Genomic DNA, 19,501 nt, shown 5'->3' with positions numbered 1-19,501 from the left:
GGGATATCATAAAAAAAGCCTGAAACCAGCTTTGGGAAACAGTTAATTGTGTAAACATGTACAGTAGGGTGTTTCAGAACTGTTTAATTCTTAAAATATTGTGTTAAATTCTGCTATGTAGAGTAGCAATGGAGGAGACTTGAGCACACAACAAAAAATGTTTGTGAAAATTTGATCCAGCAGGCCTGCATCTGTGTGGTAAAGGTATACAAACCTGTTATAGACAGGGAAAAAGTGAATTCCTGTGCAGCCATCTGTTGCCCTTGAGAAGAGCAAGTTACTCTTTTTTTTTTTTTTTTTTTCCCTATTTTTGTTTTGCAGTCTTGCTTGGGCAAGATTGATGCCAAAAGGTTAGTAGGATTCTAAAGAGGATTAAACATGTATGGTAATAGCATCCACGTTAAATAAAAATTGAACATTTACAGTGACTGCTGATGGTATTCAGAGCAGAAGGTAAGCAGTTCCTCTGAAGTCGGGAGGAACATTGTCACAGGAGTGAGTAGTTTAGTAATTGTTGATTATGGGATGTGTTTTTTTTCTTTCAGCCTTCTTGGAAATGATTGGCACTGTCTGTGGCTGCAGTGAGACTGCTGAACTAGATTAGCATCTGGCTCAGTGTAATGAATTCCTCTTCTCCTGGAAAGTATAGGAGATGAAATACTGGCTCTGCTGAAGGCAGCAGACTACAGCCAGAATTTTTACCATCTGTGTTTTCCAGGAGCATGGGAATTACTGCTCTTCTAGGCACGTCATTGCTTTTTCAGAAATCAAGACAATGGGCCACAAATCTCAGCAATGCTTAGACTGGGAATACAATTTGAATGGAACAAATTTGCATTAAGTAGATTGTTCATTGACATTCCTACCATCGCTCTGGTCTTTTGGTGGGGGGAGAGACAAAAGGGAAGGAGAAAATAGGGACAGGGTTGTTTCTCCCACACCCCTGCATTTGCATTGTCCAAGAAGAAAATTTGAAGTTCGTGGTGCATCTGATTTCTATTGTATACATGTGAGAATCGCGCTATTGCTTGTGTGTTCTTCTGCCAGTTTTTAGTCAACATTCCAAATGGAAAATCATCCTCCCAAATTGAGTTTATTAACCCACGTTCCTGCTAGGTCAGGAGTATTTTCCTGCAGTGTCCTAAAATCGATACATAATATATTTGTGCTGCCATGGAATGATTAATGTACGTACAAACATGAAAAAATTATCTTTAATATCAGAACCCCAAAGTATCATTTATCATTATGTTCATTCAGTAAATGATGGGGTAATATCTTCAACTGAATGCTTTGCAACATGTGGGTGAAGAGTGGGTGCTGCTTTCTCATTAGAAATCTAACTAATTTTCATTATAATAGATCATCTTGCTTTGATGTGTTGATTGAAGTGACTGGGAAATAGAAACCATTATGAGAAAAATGTATCTTTTTTTTTTTTTTTTTTTTTTTTTCAAAATTTAAGTTTGAAGAGTAGCTTGAAAAATGTGTACACAATTTAAATGGACTGAATTAGCTGGCATGGTTTTGAAAACTGTGCTGAAAAGTTAGGGAAATGCAGGAACTCTACTGATACTTTGAAGTGGAAAAGAAAAGCTCTTTAATTGAAAGACTCTAGGCTGATGGATGGCAGGGTATTTTCTAGCAGCATACTGCTATGGGGTTGTATGCCAGTGCTCTGGACCTGCTATTGTATTTATAAACAAGTCTGGGAGTTAATTTTAATTGAAGCTTATTTTTTGAATACTTTTTGTAATGCGTCGTCATTGTTTTGTGGTTGTCTGTTGGTTAAAGCAACAGGGTCCTCCTACACAATGGAGACTTTTAAGCAGTGCAAATTGCAAGTAATCCTAGAATAAGAGAAAATTGCTCTTGAGACAAAATTATGACCTGGGTTAAAATTATATATCATAAAACCATACAAAAGTATGATCAAATAAAGATTTTACTGGCATTTAAGATGACCTGAAAAAGGAACTGTAATTTTATTGCTAGCGAGTAATGAAACCATCTTAAATAAAGCTTATTTAACCTTAATGGAGGGCCTGCCCACAACAGAGTATACAATGCCTTTCTGGCCCTAAAAGCGAATAGTACTTATAAGCGATTTAAAATAAAGTGTAATTGAACTGTATATTAGAAATTGCAGGGCTTTAGTCCTCTGCTAACATTCTCACATATGCTATAGGTTGCTAATACAGTGACCGTACTGGGTGAAAATAAAATTTCAATGGTTGAGATGAAAGCACAGGTCCCAATGCTCATCTGACAAAATGAGGAGGTCCAGATCTCCTGTCCAGGCTGCTGAAAGAACTGCCTTAATTTACAGGTCTGTTAGTAAATATTCTTAATGAGTTGTGAATGCAGGGCTAGCGCATTCTTCTTGAAGAATAACTGATGCAGAATGTGTGCCCAAAAAGGGAAAGGGTGATCCTAGACCAATTAGTCTGATCCCAACAGTATGTCCTTGCTAGAAGGATTTTGAAGGTGAGGGTAATTGAGACAAAGGAAGATGGACAAAAGGCTAAACTGTAACATGACTTGTGTCTGTGGTTTGCATTTGGATTTCTTGATGAAGCAATTGATGTCTTAGAGCGGCATAGGCATGCCACAACACAGCCTTTTGATATGCTCTCCTGTTAGAAATTATTGAAGGTCAAAATGATGGAAATTTAAATGAGAATATTGAGATTGATAAGAATCTGAGGTAATTATGAAAACTTAATGGCTTATATTGAGAGGCAAATTTTCAGAACGGAAAGAGGCCTCAGAGACTAGGTTTTGGGAAGATAATGTTTAACATCTTCATCAGCTGTTTTGGTGTAAGAATGAGATGCTTGTGAAATAGCAAGTGCGGCAAATTTGGAGGACCTTGTTACTCTTGCTGAAGCCTTGCTGGTCTCATAGGAACAATTAAATGAGGTTATAGACTGAATGATGGTGAAACTTAGCACAGTGTGCAAAGTCATGCAGATACAAGCAATATCCTTGGTATTGTATTAAGTTGGGATGGAGGGACTGGTGATTTTATAGATAAGTCTAGTTATATTGGTTGATTCCAAGATTGACTATCATCTGCTGATGTACAGAGAGCTAATGTGATTCTTAAATCTATAGGGAAGATATTTTTCAATAAACACAAGGAAGCAATTTTGTGATACTAACCTGGACATCTTTAATCAAATGTTAAATGGCAATAGGCATATCAAATCATTGGGTCTCTGTTTAGCTAGTAGTGAAGTGCTGGGTACCAGTTGAAGCAAAGGATAAAGGAGGTTCTGACTGGATTTGAGGAGAATTTTTTTCCCTGTGAAGGCACGCAGTTCCACAATAGGTTGTGCATTGGGATTTTCAGTATCTGACTAGACAAATTCCTGAATAGTCCACTCTGACCTCGTAGCTGACCATACTCTACCTAGGTCTCTTCCTCGCAAATGATTCTGCCATTCTGAATCTTTGAAGGAAGATAACTAGGATGGTTAGAGGAATGAGGAAAAGAAACTAAAGATTGTGGCTTCGTTAACTAAGCAGAAGGAAAGTTGAAAGAAGATTTTTATTCATGTGAATACCTTAGAGGGAGGGAGTAATGGTTAATATGAAAGATGCAAAATAATTAATACCAAAACAAGGTCAAGATGAAAGGACTAGAAGTTGGTTGGAAATACAGTAGGAGTGGAAACTAGAAACTTATTTTCTTCTCAGAGGAGTGAAGTTGTGCAAGGAGCCTGCAGATAGTTCTCCGGGGAGGGGGAAGCATGCAGTGTTTAGAGGTGGACCTGTGCGAGGAAGGAATTACTTGTCGAAACAGAAGTGATCTAAATGTTGGAGATGTAGTGTACTAGAAGTCTGCTCAGATATTCTCAAGGATTGTGAAGATCTCTGGTTTTGTATATCCACCCCTCACATCCCCCCAAGTCATATGCATATTTTATGTTTGTTTTGTTTCTCTCTGTAGCACTAGAGGTTAGCCCTAGAGACCAGCTATGTTGCTCCAGCTCATTGCATCAATATTCTTGACCTCTTCTTCTCTGGTTTGTGGATTTTGGTCTTTTTACTAGAGGTCTTATATAGGTTTAATATAGGATGTGAAGATGGTGTTCTGTGGGTTTGCTCAAATAAATCTCTCTTATGTGGCTGGCTTCGATTGCAGAGCACTGTCATTAGTGCTGTTGGCCTGGTCCAGGCTTACTCCAGGCTTACTGTTCTATGGGAAATAACGTATCCTAAAAGTTTATGAAAAACACATTAAAATTTGCACTTAGTGGGTGCTAATAACTAAGAATTTTACAGTCCAAGCAACAATGTTTTTTATTCAGGTGGGAAAAGCCTGAACATGTGACATCAGATATTGCTTCTTGCTTCTCCAAGGATTTCTACAGAAATTGGAGAGCAAAGAAATGTTCTAAGTTTAAAAACCAAACAAACAAAAACACAAGAAAACCCTGTGGGCTTTCCTTAAGTAGGGATTCAAGCTAAAATGATGGAAAATACTGTTTAACTAAAGCAACTTGGTATAGATTCTTTGAGGCAGTGGTGTTTAGTGAAGATAGGCAGAGAAAAACTATAGGAGATGGAGTTTAAGCACCAGTATGCAACTGATATACCACACGTGGTAAAGTTATTTTCTTGGAAATGGGGGCACAAAAGGTAGGTAACTTGTCCTTCCCCTCTCCTTCCCTTCATGTTGAAGAGCCAGGCAATAAGAGAGCTGAGCCATGTCTGCAAGATGGCGGTGTTGGTGCCTTCAGTGCTGGGGTCCCTGCCGTGGGCAGCAGCCCTGAGCTAGGGGTTACCAGAGCCAGCTGGTTCTGCTCCTGTGCCAGAATAATTGTGCTAGGATGGTTTCCTTTGTGTAACCCAGTCCTGCTTTCCATCTTCTGCACTGAAGGCACACAGTGTAGTGACTTGAAAGGAAAAAGCTTAAAATCTCCTCGAAGCAGGAAGGGAGAAGAAAAGGCAAGATGTCAAGAGTGCCAACAGGCTGTTTCTATGACAATATTAATTTTAACTGTGAGCATAAAGAAGACCAGAAATCCTCCTTGGAGACTGTTGTTGCATTCGGGCTGCTGAGGGGCTTGGCTGTGACGGGGCCGCCTGGAACCAGCTGCAACCACCTCATGGTGCCCGCCTCGCCTCATGGCACCCGCCTCGCTGCCAGCACCAGGCACCCAAACAACCACAAAGCTGTTTGGAGGCCTCTGGTCTTCCTGTCAGAGGCTCTATCACATATCCTGTGCAGGAGGTTGTTGAGGAAAACCTTTTTATTCGGGAGATGAATGTGTTCTGTGCATAGAGCTGCTGTTTTGGTGTTGCAGCCGTAGCTTTGTCTTGTGAAGAGACTCCATTCTCAAAGGTACTAATGTGAGAAAGATAAAGATTTTCTTATGGGCAAATGCGATTTTTACCTTATGATGCGATGCTTAAGGCTTTGGGAAGCTGAGAGCTTCAAAGGGATATCCCTTTTTCATTGAATTTCAGTCAGATTTGGTCCTTTAATGCCCTCAGGCTCCTTTCTGTGGCCTGGTTAAAATTTCAGGGAAGCTAAACCTTTACTTACTGTGAGCTAAACCTTTACTTATACGTGGTTGGTGACAAAGTTGTGGAAAATATTTTAAACTTTTTTCTGCTTAAATTCTTAATAGCTAATCTTATAATTTTAATATTAGATATCTAAAAATACAGTGGGAAAAAAAAAACTCCTTATATATAGTTCTGTATGTGGTAAATTAAGATGTTGCCTGCATTGTAAACATCAGAGTGGAAAGTCTACAGGAAGCCTTCTCTTGTGTGGCATTATCTGTTCAGTGTCACAATGTCCCAGTGTATACTAGGGGGCGTGTGCGTTAATGCTATATGAGAACTCATGGCTTTTACAAAATATGGTTCAAACTTAGTATACTGTACAAGGCAGAGATACTGTCTTGATGTTGGTGTGCTGTGCGATATATTTCTTAAGCAGCAACTCTGGAGAAGTAAGTGGAGGTTACTGGTATGTCTGCTCCTGTTTTTGAGGACTCCAAAGACTTTTCTGTTTTCCAACATTTGCTTACTTCTAAAACAACTGATTTATTTGCCTTTATACTATCACTTTTATCACTTTGCTATCAAATTCTAAGATTTCTAAAGAGTTGGAGAATGTCATACTTCTTATTTTATAGAAGGTTCGTGAATCTTGACCTGTACTTGGAAGCTTTGGTGTCACCTTCAGAATACCTCTAATTCTTGTCACTTTACTAAGTTTTGTATTTCCTATTTGCAGGTCTTCCCAGGTTCACCAGTCAGCCAGAATCATCGTCTGTCTACAAAGGAAACAGTGCAATCCTAAACTGTGAAGTCAATGTTGACCTTGCACCATTTGTGAGGTGGGAGCAGGATCGTCAGCCAGTCTTTCTGGACGATCGTGTGTTTAAATTACCAAGTGGAGCTCTTATTATTAGTAATGCTACTGATACGGATGGAGGACTCTATCGCTGCATCATTGAAAGTGGTGGGACCCCTAAATACAGTGATGAAGCGGAGCTCAAAATTCTTCCAGGTATTAATCTGTTTTTCTTCAAAAAAGAGGTAAAGATTAGTCCACTGATAAGGAAACCAAAACCAACTGAAAGTAAGAATGCTTGCAAGGGCAACAAGTGAGAATCCCCCATGTTGCATTTTTATATGTTTAAAGTTGCACTAATTCTAATATGCATTGTGGAAGCTATTTTTCCAAGTAGCTTAAAATGACTGCAGGCACTTAAACTATAAAGCATTTTGGCTCTCGGGAAGACTAACCTGAATTTTGCATCTGGAAAACAGAAAAGCAAAATCAGTTGTCAGTGTCTGAGCTCATTGCGGTGGTTGGAAATAGGTCAGACATGCAAATAGTTTTTGCTGTATTTGATGGTTTGGCTCTCAGGGTAAAATTTCTCTTAAAAAGTTGTGAGTGATGTGTAAGTTCCTCAGACTTGAGTCCCTTGTTTAAAATATTGTTGAAGTTTCCAAAATGAATTGTTGCTTTGTCCCTTGCTCTTGGGATGCTGAAGCACTTTAATGATTCCAGTATTGACGAACTTCTGATTCTTAAATGCTAGCCCCTTTGGGGAAGTTTCCAGATCCCAAAAAGGGGATGACCATGAATCCCATTATTTTGTGAGGTTTAGCTATGCATATTGTTTTGAAATATGTAGATTTTAAAAATGAGAACAAAAGTCCAATTCTCACTGAATGTTGAAACGGTGCTTTTTTCTAAAACGGTATTACACTGTTGAACAGAACTGTGTCTTACCAGATGTTCTAACACAGAGTTTTGAAAATTGACCAAGAATAAGACAGGAATGGGAATCGTTCTTTCCCAAACTAGGAAAACATGGGTTGTGTTTTGTAATGGTTGTCTTAATGATTTCCAGAGCTTCATGCTGTCTCATCTGATTTAGTCTTCATGTTGGAATTCTGATTAAATTTTTACTGCTTGGAGGACTGCCAGAGAGGGTAGCTAAAACTCCATCTTTGGAGGTTTTCAGGGCTAGGCTGGGCAATATCATGATTCACCTTACCTACTGTTGGCAACAGTGGACTTGAAGCAGGTGGCTGCATCAAACATCTTCAGAGATCCCTTTCAATGAATGTTTCCATTTCTCATGGCAATATCACTTCTTTGTTTAAAATACCCCAATTTTACTATTGCACCTGTCTCCATTTTAGAGTAGAGGCGTCTGCTAGGCTTAGGTAATAAATTATGCTTAAACTAGGTATTAGTTTCATTAAGTTCTTCACCTCTGGGGGAGGAAAAAAAGGTTCATCTTCCCTCAATGAAGGAAATAATTTTTGAAGAAGAGCACTTTTTTGATAGACACTTAATTGAATTATTTTAGTTTGTTTGGTCTTGGTGTTTCTACAGACTCTCAAAGGAATATTAAGATCTTTCTGATTTTTGGCAGTTAAAGACTTTGTAATATGCTTCAGTATTGCGTTGATCTTTCTGAATTCTTGATTCCCGATACAGACGGAATCTCTGTAATGTGTTGTTAAAGGTGACTTAAGACAGTTACTTGCAGATACAAATAATGCTGATTCCTTACGTGGTAGTGAGTCTAGAAGTGTCAATAGTGAAGCCCCCCAGCAGGCACTTTTTTTTAAAGTGGGATTAAACGTTGCACAGAAAGCTCTTTTAATCCTGAGTAGCCACATAATTGTTAGGTTTGAGATGCATTTGATTGAAGGATTTGAATTAATCTGCTCTTCATTGGCGTTATTCCAATTTTAAATCATTATTTGATATGTGCATGTCAGGCACTCCAATGTTCTGCATCTAAATCTTTGAAATAAGCCCAACACACGCTTGCATAATACAGATTTTCATCCATGGACAGTGCAGTACTTTTCCTCATAGCAAGCTTCCTTAGAGCATTCAGTTTGCCTTTCATCTGCCACGATGCGGGAGGACGCACTTCTGAGCGCTGCTCCTTAATTAGCAGGTACTTCCAAGTGTAGGAATGCAAGAAAAATAACCACATAATTCTTGAATCCTACTTCCACAAACCTGGGAACTCAACTCCTTTTTTTGAGCTTGGAGGATAAGCGAGTTCTGTCTCCAGTGAATGAGACCAGCTCCTCTCCCCAGTGTAGTGATTACTCGCTGGCAATCTGTTACATCCATTTTTTTTTACAAGTTGGTTTGCTCCATATGCTGCTCTGGGTCACTCTCACTGCGTTCATGCCTGTTCACACATGGTATTATTTCTGGAGCAAGCAGACTAGCTCCCTCTAATAGGAAATGAGGACGGAGATGCTGTGATGGTTTGTGCGTGGGCCTGGGACAGATGGTGTGATCCAAAATCACTTGGAGTTTGGCTCCCTCAGCTTAGGACAATCCTGAAACATGACTTCCATCAGCCCTGGTTCTCTTGAATACTTTGGCAGCCTCTTCTTGTTACACCTTGAAGGACACACACGCCTTTGGTGTAGGGCTGTAAATGCTCAGTTAATATTTGGAGAACACCAAAGCCAACAACTTGGAAAAGTTCCGGCAAGTATTGTGTAGGTCCCAGGTGAGATGGGTCAAATACCATGCTTGATGGACATGGTGGGTGCTTCAGGGAGGAGAAGCGGTGTGGTCACAGAGTAGTATTCCTCCATTTAGGTGGTCAAAGATAACTTTTTGATAAAAGGTTGAGGGTTTTTTCCAGTTCTAGAACTTACTTGGTGCCAAACCAGTAAGCATGCATCTGAGTATTGAGAGTACAGCAATTAATGTAACACAAACAAAGGAGTTTTTTGAGCTGTTAGTGGAGGACTTATGATAATTAATGTAGCAGAAATGCTGCATCTGGAATTCATGTAGTTCAAATTATGGTGCAAGGCATAGATTACTGGACAGTACTTATCGGTGGGTACATTTTCAGTTCTTACGAAGGCCTTTTCTGATAGAGACTGAGTAAATATGCTTTTTGCTTTTGCTTTTTCTTAAAAAGAGAGGAGAAAAGAAAAAAGGAGCAAAGCCCTATCCAGTCCAAAGCAAAGCCCAAACTAATTGAGAGGATTCACCCTTATAGGGATGGAAAAGTGTGGTATATTCCTGTTTTAGGACAAAGGTTGCATTACTTCAGTGTGCAAATTGTCTAGTTTATTGTTGCGTTTTCTTAGGGTTCACTTTCTGCTTTGGCAACTTGATTTTCACGTGCATAATGGCAGCTTCTCAAGCAGCTACCTGATAAAGTGAAGTATGATATAAATGGGGACGCCTGAGTCCAGTGCATTCTGTAGAATGTATTCCTGGGCTGGATGGGCAGAGTAAGGTGAAAATGAAAATGATCCTGGATTTGTATAATGATGTTCTTTCCCCATAGCTTTTGGCCCCAGCATAGGAAGTAAGCTTGTTATATGTAGGTTCTTACTAGACGCCCTTGTGGTGATGGTCAGAGGACAAAGTCAAACCTTTTTTTTTTTTTTTCTTTTTCTTTCTTTCATAAATCTTGACTATCTGATGGAAGTTTCTGTTTCAGGGCTGCAGCTTTTAGCTGAAATTGTTTCCTAGGCAGTTTGAGGGGTCAGAATCCTGACAATGTTGAATCAGTTTGCATGTCTGGAGGAAATGGTAAAGAGCTTTTCTTGTGGGAGGCTGGGAGAGTATTTTGCTGAAAGCTTTTGTAGGTAGCACCAAGGATTCAGTCCTGTGTAGAGGCAGGAAAAAAATTAGACACTTTTTTTTTTTTTTTTTTATTGGTATGATCACCTCCTGATTCTGCATCTGGTAACTTCATTGTCATTTACAAAATACTTGCAGATCCAGAGGAGCCACAGAGCTTGGTCTTTGCAAGGCAGCCATCATCGCTTACAAAAGTTACTGGGCAAAGTGCGGTTTTCCCATGCGTTGCTGTAGGATTTCCAACTCCATATGTCAGGTGGACAAGAAATGAAGAAGAGCTTACTACAGAAGGGTGAGTAATGGTTAATACATATTGCTTATGTAAGAGTAAGAATCTAACACAGCTAGACTTACAATTTTAGATGCATGCCTAACTTGTTTCCTACTCTTCTTACAGTCTTTGAACGGGTAAAACGGATCGTGGCTTTCAAATGGTGGAGGGTTGCTAGACTGAGCACTATGACAGGGTAGTTATGAGACTTGTAGAACAGTCACATCTAGTACCTTTTTTTTATAGACATCTGAAACGAAGAAATCATATTTGAAGCAGGAAAGTTATTAAGAGTAAATTACTTTTAGATTGCCGCTGGAGCAAAAGAAGCAATTAAGGGGATGAGGACATGGCAGAAAAGCCAAAGTTGTCTTCATGCTAGCATATTATCTCTGGAGATTCCTGCGCTCACATTACTCTTCCCGTGATGGAAATGTCCAATATGCATCTACGTGTCCCTTAAAAATTTAAGTGTTCAAAGAAGAATTTCATAATTTCTCATTAAAGCAGAATATCAAAATGCTAGGCATGATTTAAAAAGAAAAAGTGTAGGCTTCCAAGAGTGTGTTAAGTGAAAACTATTATGCATTGCCACTGGCGTATTCATTCAAAACAATGTGGTCCAAAAAATACACGTATTTAAAAAGCAGAACAAATCCTATGAAGAACAAGAAAATTATAACCAGATAGTTGATGTTCTATATCATTCCAAGCTGGTGAGATTCATGTAGAAGAAACAAGTTAGTCATGAAACAGTGAGAGGTGAAGTTGTGTTGTGGGCTATGGCATGGCTATCACCTGGTGCAGCTGGAGGAATACACAAGTCATTTTACAGCAACAGCAGTAGCAATATGTCTTTTTTTTTTTTTTTTTTTTGTCAACTCTTATATTAAAAAGTCTATGGGCTTGTAGTGTGAACAGTCTTTATCGGGAAAATGCAAGCTTCTGCAGGTAATGACTAACGGTTCTAATACCTCTGAGAAATTGTGTTGATGTCAATCTGATGGCCCGTGATTATATTTGATTCATTTTTGTAAATGTAAGAAATCATTCTCATAGAAAGGATGGCACAGTCTCATTAGAATTGCACAATTGAGTATGATGAAATGTCAAAATGAATGTGCCTGGTAAGATCTTAATTTGTTTTTCTTATGACATAATGTCATTTTACATATATTTTTACAAATGTTGGCTGCCTCCCCCCTCTGTTACGCCATCTTTCTCCAAGCTATGTCACATTCAGTGCACAAGGAAGGCGAAGCTCACATCCTGGAGAGCTCTTGCTTGATTTTGTTCTCACTTTTTTTGATGTAAAGCTCAAAACATCAATTCTTCCTCTGGATACAGTGCTGCTGAGTCTGTTATGAGCTTTTCTGTACATGTTGTTGTGAGGGCTTCCCAAATATTCTATTGCTTTTCAAAATTTGGTGAGAAATCTTATAACTGGCAAGCTTAGGTGTAATATTAGTAAGCATATTTGATCTTAATATATGCACAATTTGAGCCATGCATGACGTGATTTTTCAGAATATTTAGCATTAAATTTAGCATTGTTTCACTTTGGTTACAAGTATGGTTTCCAGTTGAATTTATGCTTCAGTACAAATCCATAGACTATAGATTTGTATGCCAGGTTCTTGTTATGGGCAGCCAGAACAGCACTTGTGTGTGCTATGACCAGCTCACTTCTAAAGCATGGTTTCTTGTTTCTCCATCACCACGTGGACCCTGGTAAGGCAAGAACAAGAGCCACAAGACAGTCAGTTTTCTTTACTAAGTTTTCTTTACTAAACATTTCTTTACTAAGAACCTGTCTACTCAACAACTGAGCTGTGTAGGTTCTCTGCCAGGCCCCAGCCAGCAGTCACAGACCTGCAGTATCGCGCCTTTTTCTTCCTGTATGAACGAGTTAATGCATCTTCTCAGGAAAGCCTCTCACCAAACTGCAGGTGCCTGTGTATTTTTGGAATCTGTTGGTTGCCACATCCTCTGCGTGTGTGCTCACTGAGGAAGGTAAAGTTGAAAAGACAAAGAAGAATTCCCTTCAATTTGAAATAGGTGTTTTCTTCTGTTCAGAGAGAGAACCAGAAAGGAGTAAAAAAGGGGTTTTGAACAGGGAAAACTGTATTGGGTTTGTCTTAACATACTACAGAATTCATGTACTACAGAATCTTTCTAGTCTGGTTAAACATGAATGAATAAAGTTACCTTACTTTGCTGATGAAATTGATTATTTTTATTTTCAGTTGTTCCAACACACAGCTTTTTTTCTCGCCTTACAGTGAAATGTGTACTCCTTATACAGTTCACTTTTAATGCATGTAAAGGAGGAAATTTGATTATTTCTCCCACTCTGTAGGAAGAAGTTTGCTTCATAGTTCACGAAGAGTTTCCACGCAGTTTGATCACTTTAAGCCTACTCCTCATGACTAACAGCTTAACAGAGAAGTGATTCAAACAGCAGACAACAAAAAGTGCTTAAACTCGGTTTGCCTTAACAGCTGTCATATCATTCTCTTGAGCAGAGGAACTGAAAAATCTCTAGAACCAAGAATTAAGGTTTTGTTGGAGTAAAGCCTGCAGTTAAACTGCTGTGAAATAGGTACCTTAGCTTGTTAGCAGATTCTGTTAATTTAGTAGCCAAATTGTATTTAATTTGTATTAAAGTCCCCGTGTTATGTAAAAGTATGACTTTTGTTATTAACATGGCTTTTCTTTATCCCAAGGAGTGGATCATTTTCCTGTGGACTGCTTTTTCATGTACCTTCTGCCTTTCAAAATCTCTTAAAGTATTTTTTGTCTACAAACAATACAGAGACTTAAATGTACATATATATAAATGCACGTGTAAATATTTGGATGTGTGTGTATCTATGAGGTTAGGAAACAAAACTCAGCATATCTGTGTTTTTTCTCCTTGTGAAGTGGGTTAGGCACATAGTCTTGTATTTTTATTTTTAACTATGGCAATTAACGTAACGTAAAATTAAGTTTTTTACTGTGAAACTGTACTTCTAAGGAGAATCTGTATAGGATCTTGTATTCTAAAAAACCCACCAGATTATTATTAATACCATACTGATGCATAGTGGACCTGCCATACGTGCACTTCAGCAATTTGAACGTGCATTCTGCTTTTTCAGATGGATTTCCTCTATTTGCTCAGAATGAGTAATATCTGTGCCAGTATCAGAGAAGATAGAGAATGGAAGGAAGTGGGAAAAACCACTAAGTATGAAGCTATCAGTATAAAAATTACTTCCTTTTTTTCTAAACAAGTTCAGTCTGCCATACAGCCAGCATAATCTGATACAGAAGGCTCAAGTGGAAATGTTTTATACAGGTTGAATAGTTTTCTCCAGTTTTGCTGACTTTGAAGCCGTGATTTTTTTTTTTTTTTTCCGGAAACATGTCTGGCTAAGGATCCTACTGTGTGAGGGTCTGTTAGTAAATGCAGGAGTGATTTTATGCTCTTGATGCTGCTGAAGTTGAAAAGTGAGGTTCCACTTGAAGTGGCTGCCAAGATGGATTTTCAGTTTTTGGGAGTTTCAAATGTTTGGATGTTCTGCTTGGAAACCCTTGCACAGCACACAAATCACCATTCTACTAGTCTGTGCTCAGGCACCACGTATTGTGCAACTCAATTCATATTTGTACATGCATATATATATATATATATATATATATATGGAAGGAAATCCATATATATATATATATATATATATATATATATATGGAAGGAAATTCAAATGCAATCATAACAAGAAAATCTTATTCTAAAAAAACCAACACAGTAAATGAGATGGCTAATCTGAAAATAAACAGTTGAAAGGACCTGGAGTAATAATTATATTTTATTAATGCTGTTGAAGTAAAGCTAACTCTTCAGTGTTATTGGGCTGTTCAGATTAGCCAAATTTTATATGATTAAGAAGTACCCACAGAAAACTGTTGTATGGTTAATCATTTTCTAAAGCGAGGAAATTGCAAAGCTAAGGTTGCACTTAAGTGTTAATTTTGTGCTGTTGTTGTATGTGTTAAAATAAAGTCTTTAGTTGTATGAACACATTCTTAATGCAGGGTTTTTTCCTTAATACCTCACATGAATATGTGATCTTTTAATTATTATATATTATTGTTTGCCAGGCACTCTGAGTGATTTGTGTTAAGTGAATTACATTTGCCCAACTCAGTGAAGGTTAAACATAGCAGAGTAATTATGGAGATTTTTCTGGTAGTAGATTCACAAAATAATCTAATTTACTGTCTGATTTTTATCTGCTGTGCTTCAGCAAGACTGCGAAGAGATTAGAAGATGTTTTGGGAATGGTATTTTAAAAGGGGAAAAAAAGCCAAAACCTCAGGCTAGAACTGACTGCAGCATTTTAATAAAGGTTCACTACATATTATGTGATAATGAAATCCAGGAGAAAAAAAAAAAAAAGATGTCAGTTAGGTATCCAAAGTAGCTCAAGTAATTGTGTATTAGGAGTGTGTAACATGGTAACTGAAGGCTGTACGGAATACATACAAAAGGCTTGAATTTGATTTTGCTGTTCCCTGACATTTGAACGATCAATCTCTGTTGTTTTTAATGACACTTTAAATTATGTTATCACTTCTATATTAAGCTGATTCTTTGTCTCCAGTGTCTGAAATCTGATTGCTTCACTCTTTTGTGGAAATGCTTTACTATCCTTGCAAAATTAAGATATATTTTTTTACTTTATTACAAAAGGAGTTTTGGTTTAAGCCCAGAAGTATTCCACAGTGAAGGCATACGAATGGAATCACCACGTAGTCTGATGTGATTTTTTTTAATTCCATGTATTTAACAGCAATGAACTTGGATCCCATTTTGGTAGACTATGGACTGTCTTTTAAATTTTCTTGAGGGAAATAATCAATTGGAATATTTTTTTTTTCTTTTAAAAGCATAGCCCCTGATTTAGATGGCTGAGAACTATATACACATTTCTACACAAAGGAGAAACACTGAAGTTTGACAAATAACTCCAATACTGACAGTAACCTCAAGTTAGTACGGGAGGTGTGTAAGGACATTAAATAGAGCATTTTGTCTGCTCACCTTTCTTACAGCTCAGAATCTCAGAAAACTCTTTTTCTGAAGTAGAAAGCTGGTCAAATTCAGAATTGATAAAGTCATGTAAACAGTACTGTGTGCTTCAAGTAGGTAGATCTTAGAGGATTTTCTGTTGGCTGATGTGACAATTTCTAGTAACTTTGGATTGTTTTAGCCTGCCGCCATGCCATGTGTGTGTGACTTCACTTTTCTGGAGACTGGCTATGGGGAAAATCAGTAGTGCAAGGCACTTGCCTAATTCACTTGCTTTTCTTTAGGCACACTTTTAGTGCAATGTTAATGTGTCTAACATACTCTTTGCAGAACGAGCTTTATTGGCATTTTCTGTTCCCCTTAGCAGTGTTTGGAAAGCCCTTACATATTCTTGGACTGTCAATGTCCATAAGCAGACCATGAACTTCAAGGACTGGATAGAGCATCATTTTGAAAATTTACCTGGGCAGATGAAATAAAAAGTACAAGGAAGGGGAGGGAAGGAGGTGGTGCCAGCTTGACAGCTCTGGTTCGATGCTCTTTTGTACAGATTTTCCTTGTTTGAGATAGGAAAAGGATTGTCCTTGACTGTCTTTGATTACCACTAAAGTGCCTATTTATCCTGTGTAATAATTTTTCTCCTGCTCAATAATAGAAGGCTTCTGCTTCTTTCTGGCTATAACAACAATACCATACGTATGCATCTCTTTACTTACTGTCCTTGAACTGCTGTCAAGCGATTCCCAAAATAGTTTCATGACAAACTTCTGTTTTCCTCTTAGTTAGGACCTGTTGGCAGGTAATCCTGGAATTGAGGTAGTTATCTTAGTGTAAAATCTGATGCCAAAACATGGAACATGACTATCTAGTTAAAAATTCTTCTCTGAGAATGCTCCTTGTAAATGGCACTCAGAAATATTGTGTGTGAACGCTTAAGTTCATTTAGCCATTTAATGCAAAGGACTTGTATATGCTTCTCTGTGAACTTAAATCAGTTTTTAAATCATTTTGTCCATTTAAATCCATTTGTCCATCAATTTACCCCACTGTCCTGTTTTGCACAGCTCCGAAAGGTTTCTGTTTCTTGCGGGAGGCAGTCTGGTGATCAGTGAAGTTATGGAAGAGGATGTGGGGATGTATACCTGCATAGCAGATAATGGGAACGAGACGATTGAAGCTCAAGCAGAACTTGCAGTGCAAGGTAGGAAGAATATTTAATTTTCAGAGAGAACACATCTCTGAATTATTGTTCGTAAGTTTTATTCGTGTACAATCATTTAAACACCTTGCTGCAAAAGCTCTTGAAGTTTGTCAGCTGTTTTTCTTCATGCCCCAGTTAAAAACAACAAAAAACCACCAACGTGAGTATGCTGTGGATATTGCAAGTTATGTTACTCTAATTTATTATTTGAACTGCATATGATTTCATAAATATTCAAATGAGGAATTTGCTTATATAATACACTTGAGTGTATTTAAAAGCTGCTGTATAAGCTCACATAATGTGAAATACTTCTTAGGTTCCTCCTTGAAATCATACAGAGTATTTTTTTAATAGTCCTAAATATACTGCTGTTTTCAAGGAACTTGCCAGAAGATAAGAGCAGAGATAGTTATTTTGTAAGACCAGGTTTTATTTTGTGTGTGCAACTGTTTTGTTTATTCAGGAAAGCTATTTTAAATAGAAACAACACTGAAATGTTGATAATGTTGATTTAAAAGCCTTTTATATAACCTGTGCAAATAAGATTTTTTTTAATTGGAGCTTTACATTGGTTTAAGATATTTCAGCTGGAATTTAATTGTGTGTCACATTGGTGACAGTATGCATTGTCCTTGTAAGACAATTGAGTTGTTTTACAAGGGATTGTGGTACAAGAAGGTTTGTCCTCACAATAAGTCTTGAAGAGACTAAGAATAAGTAATCGTGGAGGAACTGCTAAGGAAGGCTTATCTATAGTCAAAACATTTATGGCAAAAATATGATGTAATTTAGATTCTAATACCATGCAGTGTAATGCAAAGGCATGTTATTAGCAGAGTTCTTACTCTTCATACACTCAACAGTGTATAAATGTTTGCCATATTTTAGTAATTGAGGTGTACTTACTTACGTTTTACATGCCTTACCTGGCACTTGGGAAAAGGGCTGTGTTTCTGGTATAGAATAACTGGAAAAAATTAGCTTGGGAGAGAAAAAAAATAAATAAATAAAGAAGGGGCTGCAAGCTTTCAAGGGGAGTTGACCAGTGAGCTGTTCAGAACTGAATGGATGAAGCCTACCTTGTTAGGAGAGTAGGGTATAAAGTAAGGCTTTTATTGGTATCTGCAGCATTTTTGCATCACAGCCATATAACCATGTCCAGTTCTGTGTAAAACTGAACACTGACAAGGTGCAACGTTTGTTGGTGAACATAGCAGAGGGTGTACTGTTTCGAGAGCATGTGGTCGGTTGACACTTCTGCGCTCTTCCCTACTAGTTACCTCTAATTTAGGCTTCACCTTGTGTTTTACTGCTACCTGCTCTGGGGACTGGTGTTACTATAGCTCTGCTTTGACTTAAGTATTTTGAAAGCAAATTCTGGTCGTGCAGCAAAAGCCATTTCTCTTATCTTGGTTCTTGGGCTGAGGAATGAAGAGAGGTGCTGTGTCTCTTTCAGTACTTACGGGCTTCGTGATTCATTGCACTTTATGATGGCTTAATGTATCTCGCTGTGTGCTGTGTTTAATTCAGTTCCAAATTATCAATTTTACAGAATTGGCATGAGGTTTTCAGTTTTATGGGCAGTGGCAGAAATTAATATTATTAATGGTATCATACAATTAAGCGAAGAAAATCAAAGATAGGACCAAGATTATAGCCTTAATGTAGGATATGCAGCTGGGTCACTTGGGGATAAAAGTGATCTTGAGATCACTCTTTGATACTTATCTAAACTAATGCAAGTAATTTCTTTTTTCCATTGTAACGATTTAGAATATATTCTGCCAATTCTTTTATGCTGAATTTCTCTTGTACACCCGGCACACACACAAAAAATTGATTTCTTTTAATGCCTCGGTATTAAAATATATTGAAGATTATACAGATTGCATTTTGGAAGTTGCGTTTCTGGTTTTATTACTTAGTTCTAATCTTACTTAATTCTACTTTACTTTGAGAGGTCACTGCAGAGAGTAATTGTATCTCTCCATTACTATAATTTGCTGAAGGGTTGAATAGTTTGAGTAACTGTTACCTGATGATTGTATCATTTTCTTCTAGAACAGAAAAATTGTCATCTCCTACCACCGACTAACTACATGATTTTGCTTAATATAGGCTTCTTCTGTCATTCTTAGGAATTAGTCTGGCAGAAGTTCATACAAGAAATCTAGGACTTTGGTATTTAATTCCCATGTCTCGTCTATTTTTCTGCATCTCTTGAAGCACCTATGTGTTTTTTTGTTTGGAGATTTCAAAAGCATAATAGAAGTAGTACTACTGCAGTCAATCTCTTTTTTTTCTTCCCGATTAATATTTCATGATGGCAATTCAGTGAGTCATTTGTAAATCTCTACTTAGGTGTGGGTAAGATGGCATTATTTGACAGTGTTAGGACAGCTAAAGTGAAATGGCGTTCCTGCTGATGACTCTTAACTGAGATTTCCCTGCAGTGCAAGATGCCAACTGATATGTGCAGGTAGTTAGAAACAACCATTTTATCCAGTTGTAAGCTTAAATTGTGCATGGAATGAAAAGAGTGCTCACTAATGGTTGGTCTTGGAACAAAGCAACTTTTCTCTAACCTTTCTTACGGATATGAACCCCTGGAAGCTCACATGCGTTCTCCTTGATGCGAAACCAGTGGCAGCAAGCTGCTGTGCATCCTCTGCTGTGGGGTGTGATGCATACCTGGCCCTCCCTGGCTGCAGAGACAGAGTCACTGCCCTTCATCCCCCAAGGGTGGCATACCTTCTCCTGCCTCACGTCTAAACGCGTGCTGTACTCCAGTGGTGAGTAACTGGTAAATTCTGCTGTGCTGCT

The 19,501-nt window shown here is 38.0% G+C and overlaps 1 protein-coding gene across 1 annotated transcript in view; it reads left to right on the top strand.

Annotated features, from left to right (window-relative positions):
* NEO1 (neogenin 1) overlaps nt 1–19,501 on the top strand; it is a 185,317-nt gene that overhangs the window by 66,700 nt on the left and 99,116 nt on the right. Inside the window, exons 3-5 of the mRNA XM_032194972.1 lie at nt 6,260–6,535; nt 10,265–10,418; nt 16,539–16,675. Coding sequence (XP_032050863.1) covers nt 6,260–6,535; nt 10,265–10,418; nt 16,539–16,675 — 567 coding nt within the window. The remainder of the gene's footprint in view (nt 1–6,259; nt 6,536–10,264; nt 10,419–16,538; nt 16,676–19,501) is intronic.

This window comes from Aythya fuligula, chromosome 11, assembly GCF_009819795.1.
Source record: "Aythya fuligula isolate bAytFul2 chromosome 11, bAytFul2.pri, whole genome shotgun sequence".
Taxonomy (NCBI): domain Eukaryota; kingdom Metazoa; phylum Chordata; class Aves; order Anseriformes; family Anatidae; genus Aythya; species Aythya fuligula.
This window is presented reverse-complemented; position numbering and strand designations above follow the sequence as displayed.